Source organism: Pseudorca crassidens, chromosome 4 (genome assembly GCF_039906515.1).
Source record: "Pseudorca crassidens isolate mPseCra1 chromosome 4, mPseCra1.hap1, whole genome shotgun sequence".
Lineage (NCBI taxonomy): Eukaryota > Metazoa > Chordata > Mammalia > Artiodactyla > Delphinidae > Pseudorca > Pseudorca crassidens.
Genome location: NC_090299.1, coordinates 112,804,996 through 112,819,762, shown reverse-complemented (window position 1 = coordinate 112,819,762; position 14,767 = coordinate 112,804,996). Strand labels below are relative to the sequence as shown.

Sequence of the window (14,767 nt, the reverse complement as noted above, 5' to 3'; positions counted from 1 at the left end):
AGGAATGTTATGGGCCACCATTTTGAGAAGAGAAATTTCAGCCTGTGACAGGCTCCAGATGATTTTAACATAGTCAATGAACTGGGAGGCAGAATTAGGAGGCAATTAACACCTTTCCTACTAATAGTAGCAAGTGTTTGGGTGGGGGTTTGCGGAACAGAGGAGAGAGGAGCTGTGAGGAGGTATTGCTGGAATCGTCCTCTAAATTCAGCAAACAAACAACCAAAACCCCCCAAAACAAAAACATATGTTTTCATTAGTAGAAGTTATTTTTAATTTTAAACGTTGTTCACTAGATATTGTTTTGCTCGTAGAAAAAGAAAGTAAAATGTGGCTTTTTGATTTTTTGTGTCTTTTTGCATCTGTATCATATACAATAATGACTATACATTCATTTTAAAAAAATAATAAAATACCAAGAACCTAACACAGCGCCATTGCCCTGGACACCTAGAATCAGCACTCCAAAGTTCAGCAAAGGACCCCCAGGGTTAACTCACCTACCAAGGACAGAAAAGCACCAAAGTCAATTACTCTGGCAATTTTCAACTCTTTAAAAATAGCATTAACTCTACATATGTTTCAAATGTCTAAGATCCTAAAATAGTTTAACGTTAACCTCAAAAGTTTCCAGGATATTTTTGGCCCTCCTATTCATTTCTTTAGCAAATATTTAATATTCAGTTTATTCATTCCACAGATGTTTACTAAGCACCTGCCATATGCTAGCACTAGAGACCAGAAAGGGTTTCTGCCCTACGTTTCAGTTTATGCTTTATAAGTCTCTGTCATGTATGTTTCATAGAAGCCTCTGGGCAAACCTACCTGACAAAATGATTCTTGATGAGGCCATGACAGCAAGAATGAGTACCATCACCCTTATTCTATAATGATCCAAGTAAGTAAGGAAAAATTTATCAGTGGAAGCATCTACTGTGGTCATTCATATTACTGTGGAGGTTATCCAGAAGCCTTTGCTGTACGGTTTGTACTTTGTAGTCAGTTTGTGCAGTCTCAGGAATGTGTAATTTAGACTACTTAAAATTAACACTGTTGACTTAAAAGGTGTTTTAGAGGAATGAAGTTTGATTACCTTATGGACATATGGTAAGGTGAAACAATAGCTAATGATATATCACTATGAAAAGCAGTATATATCAAATCCAGCTAATCTTTAAGCTCACCTGAGGAGACATTTAAAAATACTCTTGGGCATATATCTGGAGAAAACCATAATTCAAAAAGACATATGCACCCCAATGTTCACCGCAGCACCGTTTACAATAGTCAAGACATGGAAGCAACCTAAATATCCATTGGCTGATGAATGGATAAAGAAGATGTGGTATATATATATATATATATATATATATATATATATATATATATACACACAATGGAATACTATTCAGCCATAAGAAAGAACGAAATATTGCCATTTGCTGCAACACAGATGAACTTAGAGATTATCATACTAAGTGAAATAAGTCAGACAGAAGACAAATATCATATGATATCATTTATATCTGGAATCTAAAAAAATGATACAAATGCACTTATTTACAAAACAGAAATAGACTCACAGGCATAGAAAACAAACTTATGGTTACCAAAGGGGACAGGTAAGGTGGGGCATAAATAAGGAATTTGGGAGTAACATATACACACTACTACAAACAAAACAGAGAAACAACAAGGACCTACTGTATAACAAAGGGAACTATACTCAATGTTTTGTAATGACCTATATGGGAAAAGAATCTGAAAAAGAAAAAAAAAATAAATGTAGAACTGAATCACTTTGCTATACACCTGAAACTAACACAACATTGTAAATCAACTATACTCTAATAAAATAAAATATTAAAAAAATACAAATTCCTGGGCCTTGCCACAGACCTATGCAGTTTGAACCTCTAGGGGGTGGAGCTTAGTGTTCTCCTGATTGGCTGGCGTGAGGAGAGAGGAAGGGGAAATGCTATATAGAAGTGAAGGAAATTGCTACTAATCAAGCCATGGTGGGCTGGATGTTGATGAAGAGCTCTTGTGATAACAGTTTGCATTCCAAAGTAGCACATTTTTATGTTTGAACAGTTGTGATTTTCAAAAAGGGGAGACTGGGTTGGGGAGCACCTGCTGTATAGACAGGAGTATTGATATGTAAAGAGAAAAGAAATACATCCTGCTAAATCAATGCACGGTCTGCATTTGCATATTGTCCAAGTTCTGTGACACTCAGGGTGAACCAGAAAGGTTTATGCTATAATAATGTCTTTTGTTTCAATTTCTTACATCTAGTAGAAACCACACATCTCTAAGATCTTTTAACATTTTTGTTTGTTTGTTTGTTTGCTTGTTTTGTTATCAGCTATTTATCAGGGAACTATATTCAAATGCACTCTATTAGACACGAAACAAAGTAATAAAAAGGAGCCTCTGTCTTACTGAATTTCACATTTTTCATACAATTGATTTTCTTTTGAACACCAATTGGAGTTTAGCCAACAGAAAAATAACCTCCTTTCAAAATGTCTTAATCATTTTTGTACTCAGAAATTTTGATTCTAAGTCATAACACAAATGGTACAGATTTTCATTGAACTGTGCAGAATGGCAAAAACTCATTAGATTTGGCTTCCACTCTTGGAGTTCAATTTTCTCTCAAAACTTCTCTGCTATTTCTCTCCTTCCTGTACCTTGGTCTCAACTGCTTGCAGTTAAGAATCACCTGGGAGCTTTTAAAAAGTATGGATGCCCAGGCCTTCCACCCAGACCAATTAAACTAGAATCTTTGGGGATGAATCTTTGGGGATCAAATATTCTAAAACTTTCTGGGTGATTCTGATGTCTGGCCCATGCTGAGAATGACTCTTTAGCCAAAAGGAGCTCCTCTCCCTTCCCATGTAGCCGCATGCTCTGTGCTTCCACACCTTTTATGTGATGTTCCTTCCTATCAGTATACTCCTCTGCTCCAGTCCTCATGTTTTCACCATACTCATCCTTTAAGATCCAGTTCAGATGCCATCTCTTTCATTAACTTTTTTTTGAATGCTTTAGGTCCAAAGTAACTTCTTCCTCCTTTGAATTCTTGGAGCATTTTCTTTCCTCTCAGGTCACTTTCCAGCTTGCCATTTCTCTGCGTATTTTATGTTCTCACCCGCCCACCAATTAACCTATAAGCTTTTTAGGGCAAGAAACCCACCTTTCGGGTCCACTTTTTATACCTCACAGTGCCCAGTAGTTACTCAGTAAACATCAGATGAGGAACAGGAGGATGGAAGGAAGAATGAAGAGGCGACAGACTGACTAACATCCATCCACCTTTTTCTCTATACTCATCCAGCACTAGAACTAACTCTCTTTCTCTTTCCTAAGTGTTGGAGTAAAGTGAGATCTCTCAACCACTTTTTCTTCATTGATATATTCTCTAAGTTTTGTCTTTACCTGGATGGCCGGGTAGTTGTGATACTAAAAACGTAACTCAGAAACATCCTAACTGGGGTAGGGCCCCTAATTCTGGTTCTCTTTGCTCTTCACCTGGATTACTGTTATGCTCTCATTTTCTCCAGTCTTTCTCCCTAGTCTGTCGTGATCAACACCCTCTAATCTCCTTAAAACACAACTTTCTTCCTGTTATTTCCCTGCACAAGAGCCTGGGCATATTTCCCTATTTCCTGTCAGGTCTACTCCAAGGTCTTCATCAGTCTTGCATTCAAGGCTTTTCATGACCTTTCCATGCTCAATTCCCATTCTGCTCCTTCTCCAAACTAATTCAGCAGCCAAATTGAACTATTTAGGTTTTCTTTGCCTTTGTTTTACACTCATCAACCTTATCTTTGCTAATAGGTTTCATTCCTGGCATTATCTTCTTCTCCATCTCTATGAGTTCAATTCTTAATCATTCTTCAATTTCAGGTAAAAGATTACCTCCTCTATTAATAATCACCTAATAATCCCCAATGCTGTCCCCTCACCGTCTCCTTTCCACTGGCTCCTGCCTCAGATCAAAAGTCATCTCTTCCACTGAATCCCCAAAGCATTTCTCTTTTTTGCAACATATCACTTTCTTCCTTATGTTGCAGTTATATTTTTTACATACCTGTTTCCTTAAAAATCTTTCAAGCACTTAAAGGGCAAGGGTTGAACTCTTGCTCATCTTTACATTCCCTATGGTGTCTCAAATTTATGTTTAACCTCCATCGCTAGAGTCTACTAATGATGAACTCTGTGACCTTGAACAAGTCATTTAACCTGTTTGTGTCAATTTGTTCATAAATCAAAAACATATTCTAATTTAACAGTCTTAATTTGAGACAGCTTAAATTACATATTCCTGGGACTGCACAAGAACACTTGAAAGCACATACCAAATAAAGGTTTCTGCATAACCTCAACAAAGCCTACAATTATGGCAACACTAGCTGTTTCCACTGATAAGTTCCTGTAATTTATTTTTTGACTTACTTGGATCAATACAGAGTGGTGTGACTGTACCCTTTCTAGCTATCACTGTTACCTCAAGCATCAGTGACATAATCCACTCCTCAACTTTGAATTATTATAGCATTATATTTGTGTGTTTGGAGGGAATCATTCATTTAATCATTTGTTCCATGAATATTTATTAAGTACCTATTAACCAGACATTTTTCCAGGTGATATGTTCTCACATTAGTTAATAGAAGAGGGGAGGGGAAAGGAAAAAAGCTGGTGTAACTGTGGAAGATGTTTCCTATTTTAACCATTTTATGTCATCTTATTAGTAGATCATGAAGGTTTTAGACCACCTATGTTAGGCTAAGACTCAAAGCAAACTCTTTCAGGTTAATGTTTCCTAAAAGTAAAAGAAAAATGCCTAGTTTTTCTCATTTGTCCAGATAGTGCAGAGGAGTGAGTGCAAACTGTGTCCCCTCAGTCCTTCTAAAGGTAATACAATGGAAACATTTTGGTGGGTGTGAATCACTTAGACAAGCATTCTTCACTCAAAAGTAGAAACTGACCTTATTTTTTCCAGATGTTATGCAGCTGCAGGGAAGTTAAAGCCAGTGGTCCTGTTTTCAGTGCAACCAAACTCTTATTGCATTGGGAATTTATTAACCAATGAACTCATATTACTTGTTCTAAGACCTGCACAATTTTCTTTTTTCCACTCTTACCATTCACAAACAACTATGTTTCATAGGAAACATGCTTCAGAATTAATGAGTCTACATCTGTGTTGTACAAAGGAAACACATCCTGTTTACCAGTGTTTCCACTTTTCATTTATCTTGACCCCTTTAATTTTAAGCATAAAATATTTCAAAGAGAGTACTTGAAGGAGAGTTGAGTTGTGTTGTTCTTACAACATTTTATAACACTTTAACTATGAAGTTATTAGAAGGTGTTCATCTTAAGAAGAATTGTCAGCAAAATTATTAAGAAGAATACTGACTATAAAAATGTAACTCGTATCGTTGTTTGTAGTTCAAAAAACTTGACATATTAGCTTATTTCTTCACTCTCCTGCAGGCCTGTAAGAGCTGCTATGTGGATGCATGAAATATAAAAGGATCATGGCTCTTTGAGGAGGGTGAAAAAGCTAAGAAATCAGGTAGGTGATGTACATGCTACTTTTATATCTAGTCCATAAAAATGAAAATATATGTGTTATATTTTGTTTGAGAACACTTGTGTTTGGGAACACAGATCTCTTGAGATTATTGTGCTTTTATAGATAAGACTTTTTCAAATTGTGGTTCATGGCAATCTACAGCAGAATCACACTGGCCACTTATGAAAATATGTACTTCTGGGCCCAGTTGAGTCAGAATCTCTGTGAATCAGGTCTGAGCCTGTAGAAGGACTCCAGAGATCAGAAAACAATGATAACAACAACAACAATAAACTCTCATCTTCCAGTTGTGAACAGTAAAGCCTAGGGAGGTAAAGTGAATTTCTCAAGGCCATGCAGCCAGTTAATAGTAAAGTAAGGCCTAGAATTTTGTTTATTAATGCTGAGACCGACATTCTTTTCCAGTAAGTTTTTATCTTTAAAAAGATAAGCTTAAAATAAAATTTAAAGAAATAGAAGTACCCAAATATCATTGGATATCTCACCCAATAATTCTTTACTTTTATCATTAATTAACCAAATCCTTGTTCATTCTCCAAGATTTTGGAAGTAACTTTCCTTCAGACTCATCATGAATCTTTTGAGTTATAAGTAAAATCTTCCAGGAAAAAAGAGGAAGACATTATATTTCATGGATTGTTGTCTAAGTCTTTGAAAGATCATGATTGATTACTTTGTAAATGTGTGTTTTAGTTAAAGTTATTTGAACCAGTCAAGCAGCAGTTTGGATTCAATAATGATTCTTCAAAGACATAGACAAAAACTCTAATTCATGACATACATTCTTGATATATGTATATGGCATCAGTTAAAATAGAGCCCTAAAAGAGTCTGTGTGATATCATTCAAAACTGATTCAAAAATTTGTTTCATACGTCTTAATGATGCTATAAATCAATTTATATCTTTTCTTATGTACATAGTTTAGCCTTCAAAAAGGAAAAGACTCTGTGAATGCTATTTATTAAGTTTTCTGTAATTTGCCTCAAATGATAACATGTTGACACCCATCTATGTTGAGTATAGAGGCACCACCAGAGAGAAGATGCACTCATAAACTTCTCCGCTATTCATAGATTCATAATAAATATGGCCCTACTGATGTTCAGGTCCAGTCCCTCATCTTACTAATGAGAAACCTGAGAACAAAAAAAAAAAAGAGTAATGTTCTTTTGAAGGAGATAGTGTTGTGTCAGAAACTGTCACCATGGTTGTTAACTCTAACTCTCCCCCTCCCCCAAGGGAATGTAAGCTGTGGGGAAGTGTTATCTTTGTCTCACAAGAAACCACCAGAAGAGAAAAACAGGAGGCCACCAGAACTGGTTAGAACTGGCCAAGTCTAAAATGGCTGATGACCTGGTCTTCAGTAGACCTTGAGCCCCATCATACACTCACTGTAATACACGAGCATGCTAAGTGACACGCTTGCCGGTGGCCATAACAGGAATTACCACACCATAGAAGGAAAAAAAGGAGGTGGCAACCAGTTCCAGGAAGAACCCCGCCTATTCCCAGAAAGCCAATGCATATGCCTCCCTGTCATTAACCCTACCTTTAAAAATCTTGCCTTGATCACCCCCTGACTAGAAGTTGATTTGTGAACTAAGTTCCGGCTTCTCCATTCTCTGGCCATTGAATAAAGCTTGTGTTATTTCAATCTCAGCATCAGTTTTGTTATTGCCTGTGCAAATCTGAACAGGAAAAGAAGCTCCCTCGCCAAGGCAGGTGTCTTCAGCCAGGCTAGGGCACAAGGGTGGGGTGGGGGGTGCTCCATAAGGCCAATATAGTAACAGAACTGCTAGTTGTCTATGCAAACCTCTCTTCTCCTTTTTGTAGAACTCTTGTTCTACAAGACATATGACTACCTAAATAAAGATTACATTTCCCAGCCTTCCATGTAGCAAGATATGGCCGTGTGACTAAGCTCTTGCCATGGAACATAAGTGACCATGAGTGTGGTAGCTTTGGGGAAACTTCCTTACAAGGCAGCGGGGGCATGTTCTTTGTACCTACTCACCTTCTTCCATACATTCTGTTTAAAAGGTGGTTGTTTTGGCTGGAGATCTATGTTGGCCTAAGAGGATGAGGGCCACCTTGGCCCAGATGACAGTGTAGCTGCCACTCCAACTTTGGACAGCCACTATATAGACTTACAAGTGGGAGAGAAAGAAGTCTCTTTTCTCTTTAAGTCACCAGCTTGGGGTTTCTTGTGTTTGAAGCTGTATCTGATTCAGAGAAGAATCTATTTCATGCTACAAAATTTCCTTTATTCATTTTTTGAGCACATAGTTACTAAGTACTTTTTATGAGCAAAGAGCTACATTAAGTGGATATGAAACTAAATATTTTTTATTTTGAAAAACTTTTTGAAAAGGTTTTAGATTAAGACTCCCCTTTACCTTCAGTCCATTCTTTACCTACCCCAGGCATATCACACAATTTTATTCCTTCACTATGAAGAACTATTTCTCTTGACTTTGGATTTTAGACTGATATTGTCATGTGAGTAACATGTTTTCTAAAAGTTAGAAAAAAAACCACCAAAGCAACCCAAGCACATACGACTTTTACGTTTCAACCTTCACCCCCAGCTATATGACAAATCATGATTAAAAGTCATGATGTAAACGTAGTCTTTGAAAATATGTAAGATGTAAACATTTGTCTTTGAACAAATTCAAAATATCATGGCACATGTTTTAAAAATATTTAAATCAAATGTATTTCCTAAGTTAATGCTCAGAAATGCAGTAAACACAACACTGTTTTCAGTGTTAGTCACATAAAAAAAGGTATGTGTGTGAGGTGAGAGTCTCTCTTCCCTAAATGACTCATCTCCCTTTTCAGAGCAGAAAGTTACTGGACTCCCCAGAATCAGAGCAAACAGATTTGCTGTCACTGACTCCCTTACCTAATTCTGCTGTCAGGCATGGAGAAGTGTTCCCACATGTGAGTTCCATTTAAATTCCTCCCAAATTCTTCTTTGTTGACTTCTGATAATTTATTGTTTTGAAGTTTTTTTCTTTAAGGAGAGTAGATGCTCTAAGTTTCCACATATCTTTTCACTTCTAAATTTAAAAGCTTAAGGTCAAATATTTAATAATTTTTGAATGATGGTAGAGATACAATAAAATTTGAGGAGATACCTAAGTGTAAAAGCAGACTTACCTTAGGGTCCACGTTGAGAATTTTTCTGTCTCTTTTGTATTTGAAAAGTAAGCCTTCTGGATTATCAGCAATCACTTGGTAGTTGGGAGTTGAATTCCAAACAGCAACATGACTGTCCCAGTTGTAAAAACTATAGAAATAAATATTTATTAGGAATTAATATGCATAATGAATTAAATTGACAAATATATTTCAGAAAATATTTGGGGCAGTTCAGCTTCAAAATAAATGGATAGGATCACAGTCTATACAACAATGTAGACCACATGTGTGATTAAAATTCTTGCAGAAAAGATTAGACTGGGTTATTTTCAAATCATTTAGATACATATTTATGAATGTTTTGCATGATTTCCTGGTTTGGACACTCTAGGACCTAGGACCTATTCCAGTATCATATTCCCAGGAAGTCAAGAAGAAAATTGATGCAATATAAGGCTATTTCTTCTAGTTCAGACTCTTCAAGATATTGAGTATTCAGGGTATTAAGAGACTGTTTACTGGAAGGAAAGGCAGGCTAAGTCACCTCTTTTCATTCAAAACAAATTAATTCATTTCTTTAAGGTTCTATTTTTCAATAATATGTTTCCCAGGCAGTAAGAAAACTACTTGTGTTTGAGAGGTTACCAGAGGCCAGGCATGATGTGATGTATTCTAAAACAACACCCATATGAATTTGCTCTTATTTCAAAGACAAAGCAAGGATACTATGGGAGTTCAACTAGCATAGTTAACACCCTGCAACTAATACATCATAGGGTTAATATTTCAACCCAGATCTGTGTGTTTCAAAGCATATTCATGTTCTTTCTACTGTTCAACATTGCCTGTTCAATCCCTTCTTTGGAGGTTTGTCTATGGAAACTTTCTATTTTTTTCCATCTCTCATTTTATACTTACTTGTCAAAAACAAATATAATGCTGTTATGTTCATTGGAAGTATACTCAATACACTTATTTTTACATATCTTATTCCCATTAACACATTTCTAATATTATGTTTGCTTTTAAAATGACAGCCACAGAGATAAGTCATGTAGAGCTCCCAGCCCAGTATGCCTTTCAAATATTTGTAATATTTATTTTTAATCATTTTCCCCTTATCCTATTTCTGGGTTGTTTTTCCCTCTATTACTCCTCTTCTTCATTTTGAAAGAGTAGATTTCATTGATTAAACTCACTCTGAATTACATTGTTTTCTGAGGCATCACCTTTTTGCTACTACCTGAAAATGTAATATGTTTACTCTCAAATTTTTTAATACTCAGAAAAAACTGATTATATAGATCATATATTTATATCTTTGGGGGTGCATATTAGTGAGAACTATTCTCTCTCTTCCCCTCTTACTCCTTCTATGGCCAAGACATTGGAGTGTCTGCCTTTTCTGAGGCACAGAGTCAGGAAAAGTGGTTTTCCAACCATCTCTGTCTGTTTAATCAAGCCTCTGCAAGAGAGCAGGAATGACTATCTGATTAGTGAACTGAGAAAAGGAGCTAAACATTCATGGCTTTCTAGGTCCTCACTTTAGCCAGCTTTCATGAGTGAAGTTTATCATGGCAGGCTCAATGCCTAATAGGGTGATGATAGGAGAGCAGCCTATAGTACTGGTGATAAATTCAATCCAGTGGTAAAAGTATTACAAGCCAATTTGACTATGCACCTAAGCTGGGTCCCCCAATTCAGTTTAATTCATAATAAAGAAGATAAATTGACCTCTATTCTCCTGGCTGTTCAGTTAGGAGATTCACAAATTGGAATAGGGGACATGGGTATGATCCTCAACTATATATATATATATATATATATATATATATATATATATACACATACATATATTTCTGAGATATATGGATATACATAACCCCAATAAAATGCTTGAGTCATACAGGCAGATTTTATATATATACACTTTATCAAAAAAAGTTAATTTGTGTAGCACGTGGTACTTTTGATGAAGTGATTTGGATTGTTAATCAATACTTTTGTTTTACTAGGCAGGGAAGGGAAACAGGTTTCATCTCACATGCCAATTCTAATAGCTAATAATTATTAGTATTTAATAAAGATAACTAACACTTATTTAATAAGCACCACACCATGTGTTGGGTACTGTTCTGAGACTAATGAATCTATTATCTCATCAACCTTATTGTCAACACCATGAAGTAGGCATAAAACTATCCCCTTTTATACATGCAGAGCCCAAGTGATCTTGAAGTGTACTTGTGGATGAAGATGAGGGACTGGATTTGAGAAGACATTGAAAAGTGGATTTAATGGTTATGAGAAAGACATCAATGAGATAAGAGTCTAGGATTACTCTCAGATTTCTGGTTTGAATACTTAAGTGGATGGAATTATTTACTAGGAACTAAAATACGAGGTAAGGAACAGATTGTAGGAGGTGAGGTGGGGGGCGTGTAGTTCAGTTTTAGACGTCTTGAACTTGAAATCCTTATGAAATATCTAAGAAAATGAAAGCAAGGATCTTGGTTTGTGTTGTTTACTGCCCTATTTCCAATTCCTTTTTTCAGACCATGCCTCACAATGGTAGATGCTAAATGCATATTAATGGAAGAAATAGATAATGGATGAATTTCTGAAGTTAGAGACTTTTCTTAGATGGAGTAATGTATCTAGAAGTATCAGCAGTGTTTAAATTCAAAGAGGTGACTGAGATGGACAAAGGAGAAGATGGAGATAAGAATGAAATCTGGAACATCAATTTTATCGAGTAGGAAGGGGAATCAGCAAAGGAGAGTAAAAAACAGTGATCTGAAGCATCAGAAAGAACCAGGAAAGAGTTACTTTTTTGCAAAAACTGAAGAGAGGAGAATATATCAAGAAATAGTACTTTAAGAAAGACAATAGTGTCAAATGCCTCATATATTAGATAAGGCATGAAGAGAGTTCATCAAAATTTGCACTTGGAAGGATATTACAGGAAAAGCAGTTGCAGTAAAATGGTGGGGGCAAAATTCAGTTATAGAGAATTTAAGGGCAAGATGGGAACAGATTACTGAATAAAAAATTCCTTTATTAATTTAGTTATAAAGTAAACAAGAAAACTAGGGTAGCACTGGGGATATAAAAAATTAAAGTTCAGCTTTTTTTAAAAAAAAGATGAAATATTCTTGAACATGTTTCCATGGTGTGAAGAGGGAAAAATAGAGAAAGCAGGATCCTAAAGAGGCAGGAGCTATAAAAAGGCTTTGCCATAAAAAATTCTATATGAGAAGATGTATCTAATATACAACAGAACTATGATATTCCTATATATATGTAGGTTAATTTGATTTTAGTAAGAACCCTGCATATTATTTATTACTATTCCTATTATATAGATGAGTGAACTGGAGCTAAGAGAAGATAATAAAAAATTTGAAGTTTACATTACTAGTAAGTACTAGAATACAGTCTCAGACCTAGCCTATAGAATCTAAAACAAGTACTTTTTCTAAAAATGTTTATTTTATTGTGGTAAGAACACTTAACAGGAGACTTGCCCTCTTAACAAATTTTTAAGTGTACAATACATTATGTTGACCGTAAGTACAATGCTGTACCGCAGAGCTTTATAGCTTATTCATCTTGTTTAAGTGAAACTTTATGCCTGTTGATTATTAACTCCTCAATTCCCCCTCCTCCCCAGCCCCAGGTAACCACCATTCCATTCTTTGAGTCTACGAATTTGACTATTTTAGATACCTCATATAAGCGAAATCATACAGTATTTGTCTTCCTGTGACTGGCTTATTTCACTTTTCATAATGCCCTCAAGTTTCATTCGTGTTGTCACATATTGCAGAATTTCCTTCTTTTTTAAGGTTAAATAATATTCCATTGTATGTATATACCACATTTTCTTTTTCCATTCATTTGTCAATGGACATTTAGGTAGTTTCCACATCTTGGCTGTTGTGAATAGTTTCTTTTAGACCGCATATAGTTGAGTGTTGTTTTTTAAAATCCATTTAGCCATTCTGTTTTTTGATTGGGGAGTTTAATCCATTTATACTTAAAGCAGTTATTGATAGGGAAGGATTTGTTCTTGCCATTTTATTAATTGTTGTCTGTTAGTCTTGGAGTTCTTTTGTCTTTTTTTTTCCTCTCTTGCTGTCTTCCTTTTTGTTTTGTTAATTCTTTTATTGATATATTTTGAATACTTGATCTTTTTCTTTTGTGTATCTTCTATAAGTATTTTTTTGTAGTTATCTTGAGGTTAACATAAAATATCTTATAGTTGTAAATGTTAATTTTAAGATGATAATAACAAGTTTAATCACATACACAAACTTTACATTTTAACTTCTCCCATCCATGTACTTCATGCTATTGTCAAAATTTATATCTATTCATACTGTGTATCTTTAACTTTTTTGTTATAATTATTTTTTAATACTTTTGTCTTATAATTTTTATAGTAGAATTAAAAGAGATTTACCCACTGCCATTACAGTAATACACTACTCTGAATTTTTTTATATATTTACCTTTATCAATGAGTCTCATACTTTCTTATGCTATCATGTTTCTTTTTAGCATCCTTTCATTTTAATTTGAAGAACTCCCTTTAGCATTTTTTATAGGGCAAATCTAGTGGTGGTGAACTTTCTGAGCATTTTTTCTGTGTGGGAAAGTCTTTATCTCTTCTTCATTTTTGAAGGACAGTTATTCTGGGCATATTACTCTTTGGTAGTAGCTCTTTTCTGTCAGCAGTGTGAGTCTATCATCCCACTCCCTTCTGGCCTGCAAGGTTTCTATTGAAAATCTGTTAATTGTCTTATAAGAAGGCGAGGAGGGTCCATTGGATGTGACAAGTTGCTTTTCTCTTGCTTCTTTCAAAATTCTCTCTTTGTCTTTGATTTTTGACAATTTAATTATAATGTGTGTCTTGAAGTAGATTTATCTGATTGGTGTCCCTTAAGCTTTTTGGATTTGGATGTCCATTTCCTTCCCAGATTTTGGAAGTTTTCAGTCATTATTTCTTTGAATAATTTTTCTCATCCTTTATCTCTCCTCATTCTTGGAATCCCATAATATGTGTATTGATTCCTTGATGGTGTCCCATAACTCTCTTAAGGTTTTTTCACTCTTTTTCATTGTTTTCTTTTTGCTTCTCTGACTTAATTATTTCCAATGACTGGTCTTTGAGTTCATCGATGTTTTATTCTGCTTAATCTAGTCTGATGTTGAAACACTTTAGTGGGTTTTTTTTTAAGTTTAATTATTGTCTTTAGCTCTATGATTTCTGTTTTGTACTTTTTAATATTTTTTCCTTGTTGAATTTCTCCCTTTGTTCATGAATTGTTTTCTTGACCTCAGTGAGCACCTTTATGACAGTTATTTTGAATTCTCTTTTAGGTATACTATCAGTACCTTTCTGTAGTGTCAGTATCTGGAGATTTATCTTATTCCTTTTGGGGAGAACATTCTTGCCTGATTCTTGATTTTCCTTGACTTTCTGTGTTGCTGCCTGCATATTAGACAAAGTAGGCATCTCTCCCAGTCTTCATGGACTGGCCTTATACAGGAGAAGACCTCCACCAAGCAACCTGGACAGAGATTCACTGGTCTCTTCTAACTTTTTCCCTCCCCAGGGAGAAGCAGGCAGCTGTGGGTTTTGTCATTTGCTATGTGATGAGCAGGGAGTAAGATCTATGTATGATGTCTACCAGCCCAAGCTGCTGTCGCCATTTTCCTCCAGGTGCATGGAATGTGCCTGGCCCACCAGAACTCCAAGACTGGCAAAATTGAAGTTAGTCCTCTGGGGACCCCCCCCCCCCCCCCCGAGAAGAGCTGGGAGTCTGAATGCACAGACCAACCCCTGCCTCCCTTGGGAGAAGCTGAGAGTTAAGGTGTTTCTTTTTCATAGTATGGTGCTATGCTGGCAGTAGGGATTCCAGTAAGACGGTGTCCCAAACCTCTCTACTGGCTTTGGTGAGGCTGGCTTTGCATTTGCCTGGGGATACAGGGACCTTT

The 14,767-nt window shown here is 35.8% G+C and overlaps 1 protein-coding gene across 2 annotated transcripts in view; it reads right to left on the bottom strand.

Annotated features, from left to right (window-relative positions):
* Positions 1 to 14,767, bottom strand: part of CFAP299 (cilia and flagella associated protein 299) — a 635,581-nt gene that overhangs the window by 11,728 nt on the left and 609,086 nt on the right. Inside the window, exon 5 of one of the 2 annotated variants that reach the window (XM_067734728.1) lies at positions 8,783 to 8,912. In XM_067734728.1, coding sequence (XP_067590829.1) covers positions 8,783 to 8,912 — 130 coding nt within the window. Of the gene's footprint in view, positions 1 to 8,781; positions 8,913 to 14,767 lie in introns of those variants that run through there. The other variant, XR_010942757.1, reaches the window with a different exon arrangement.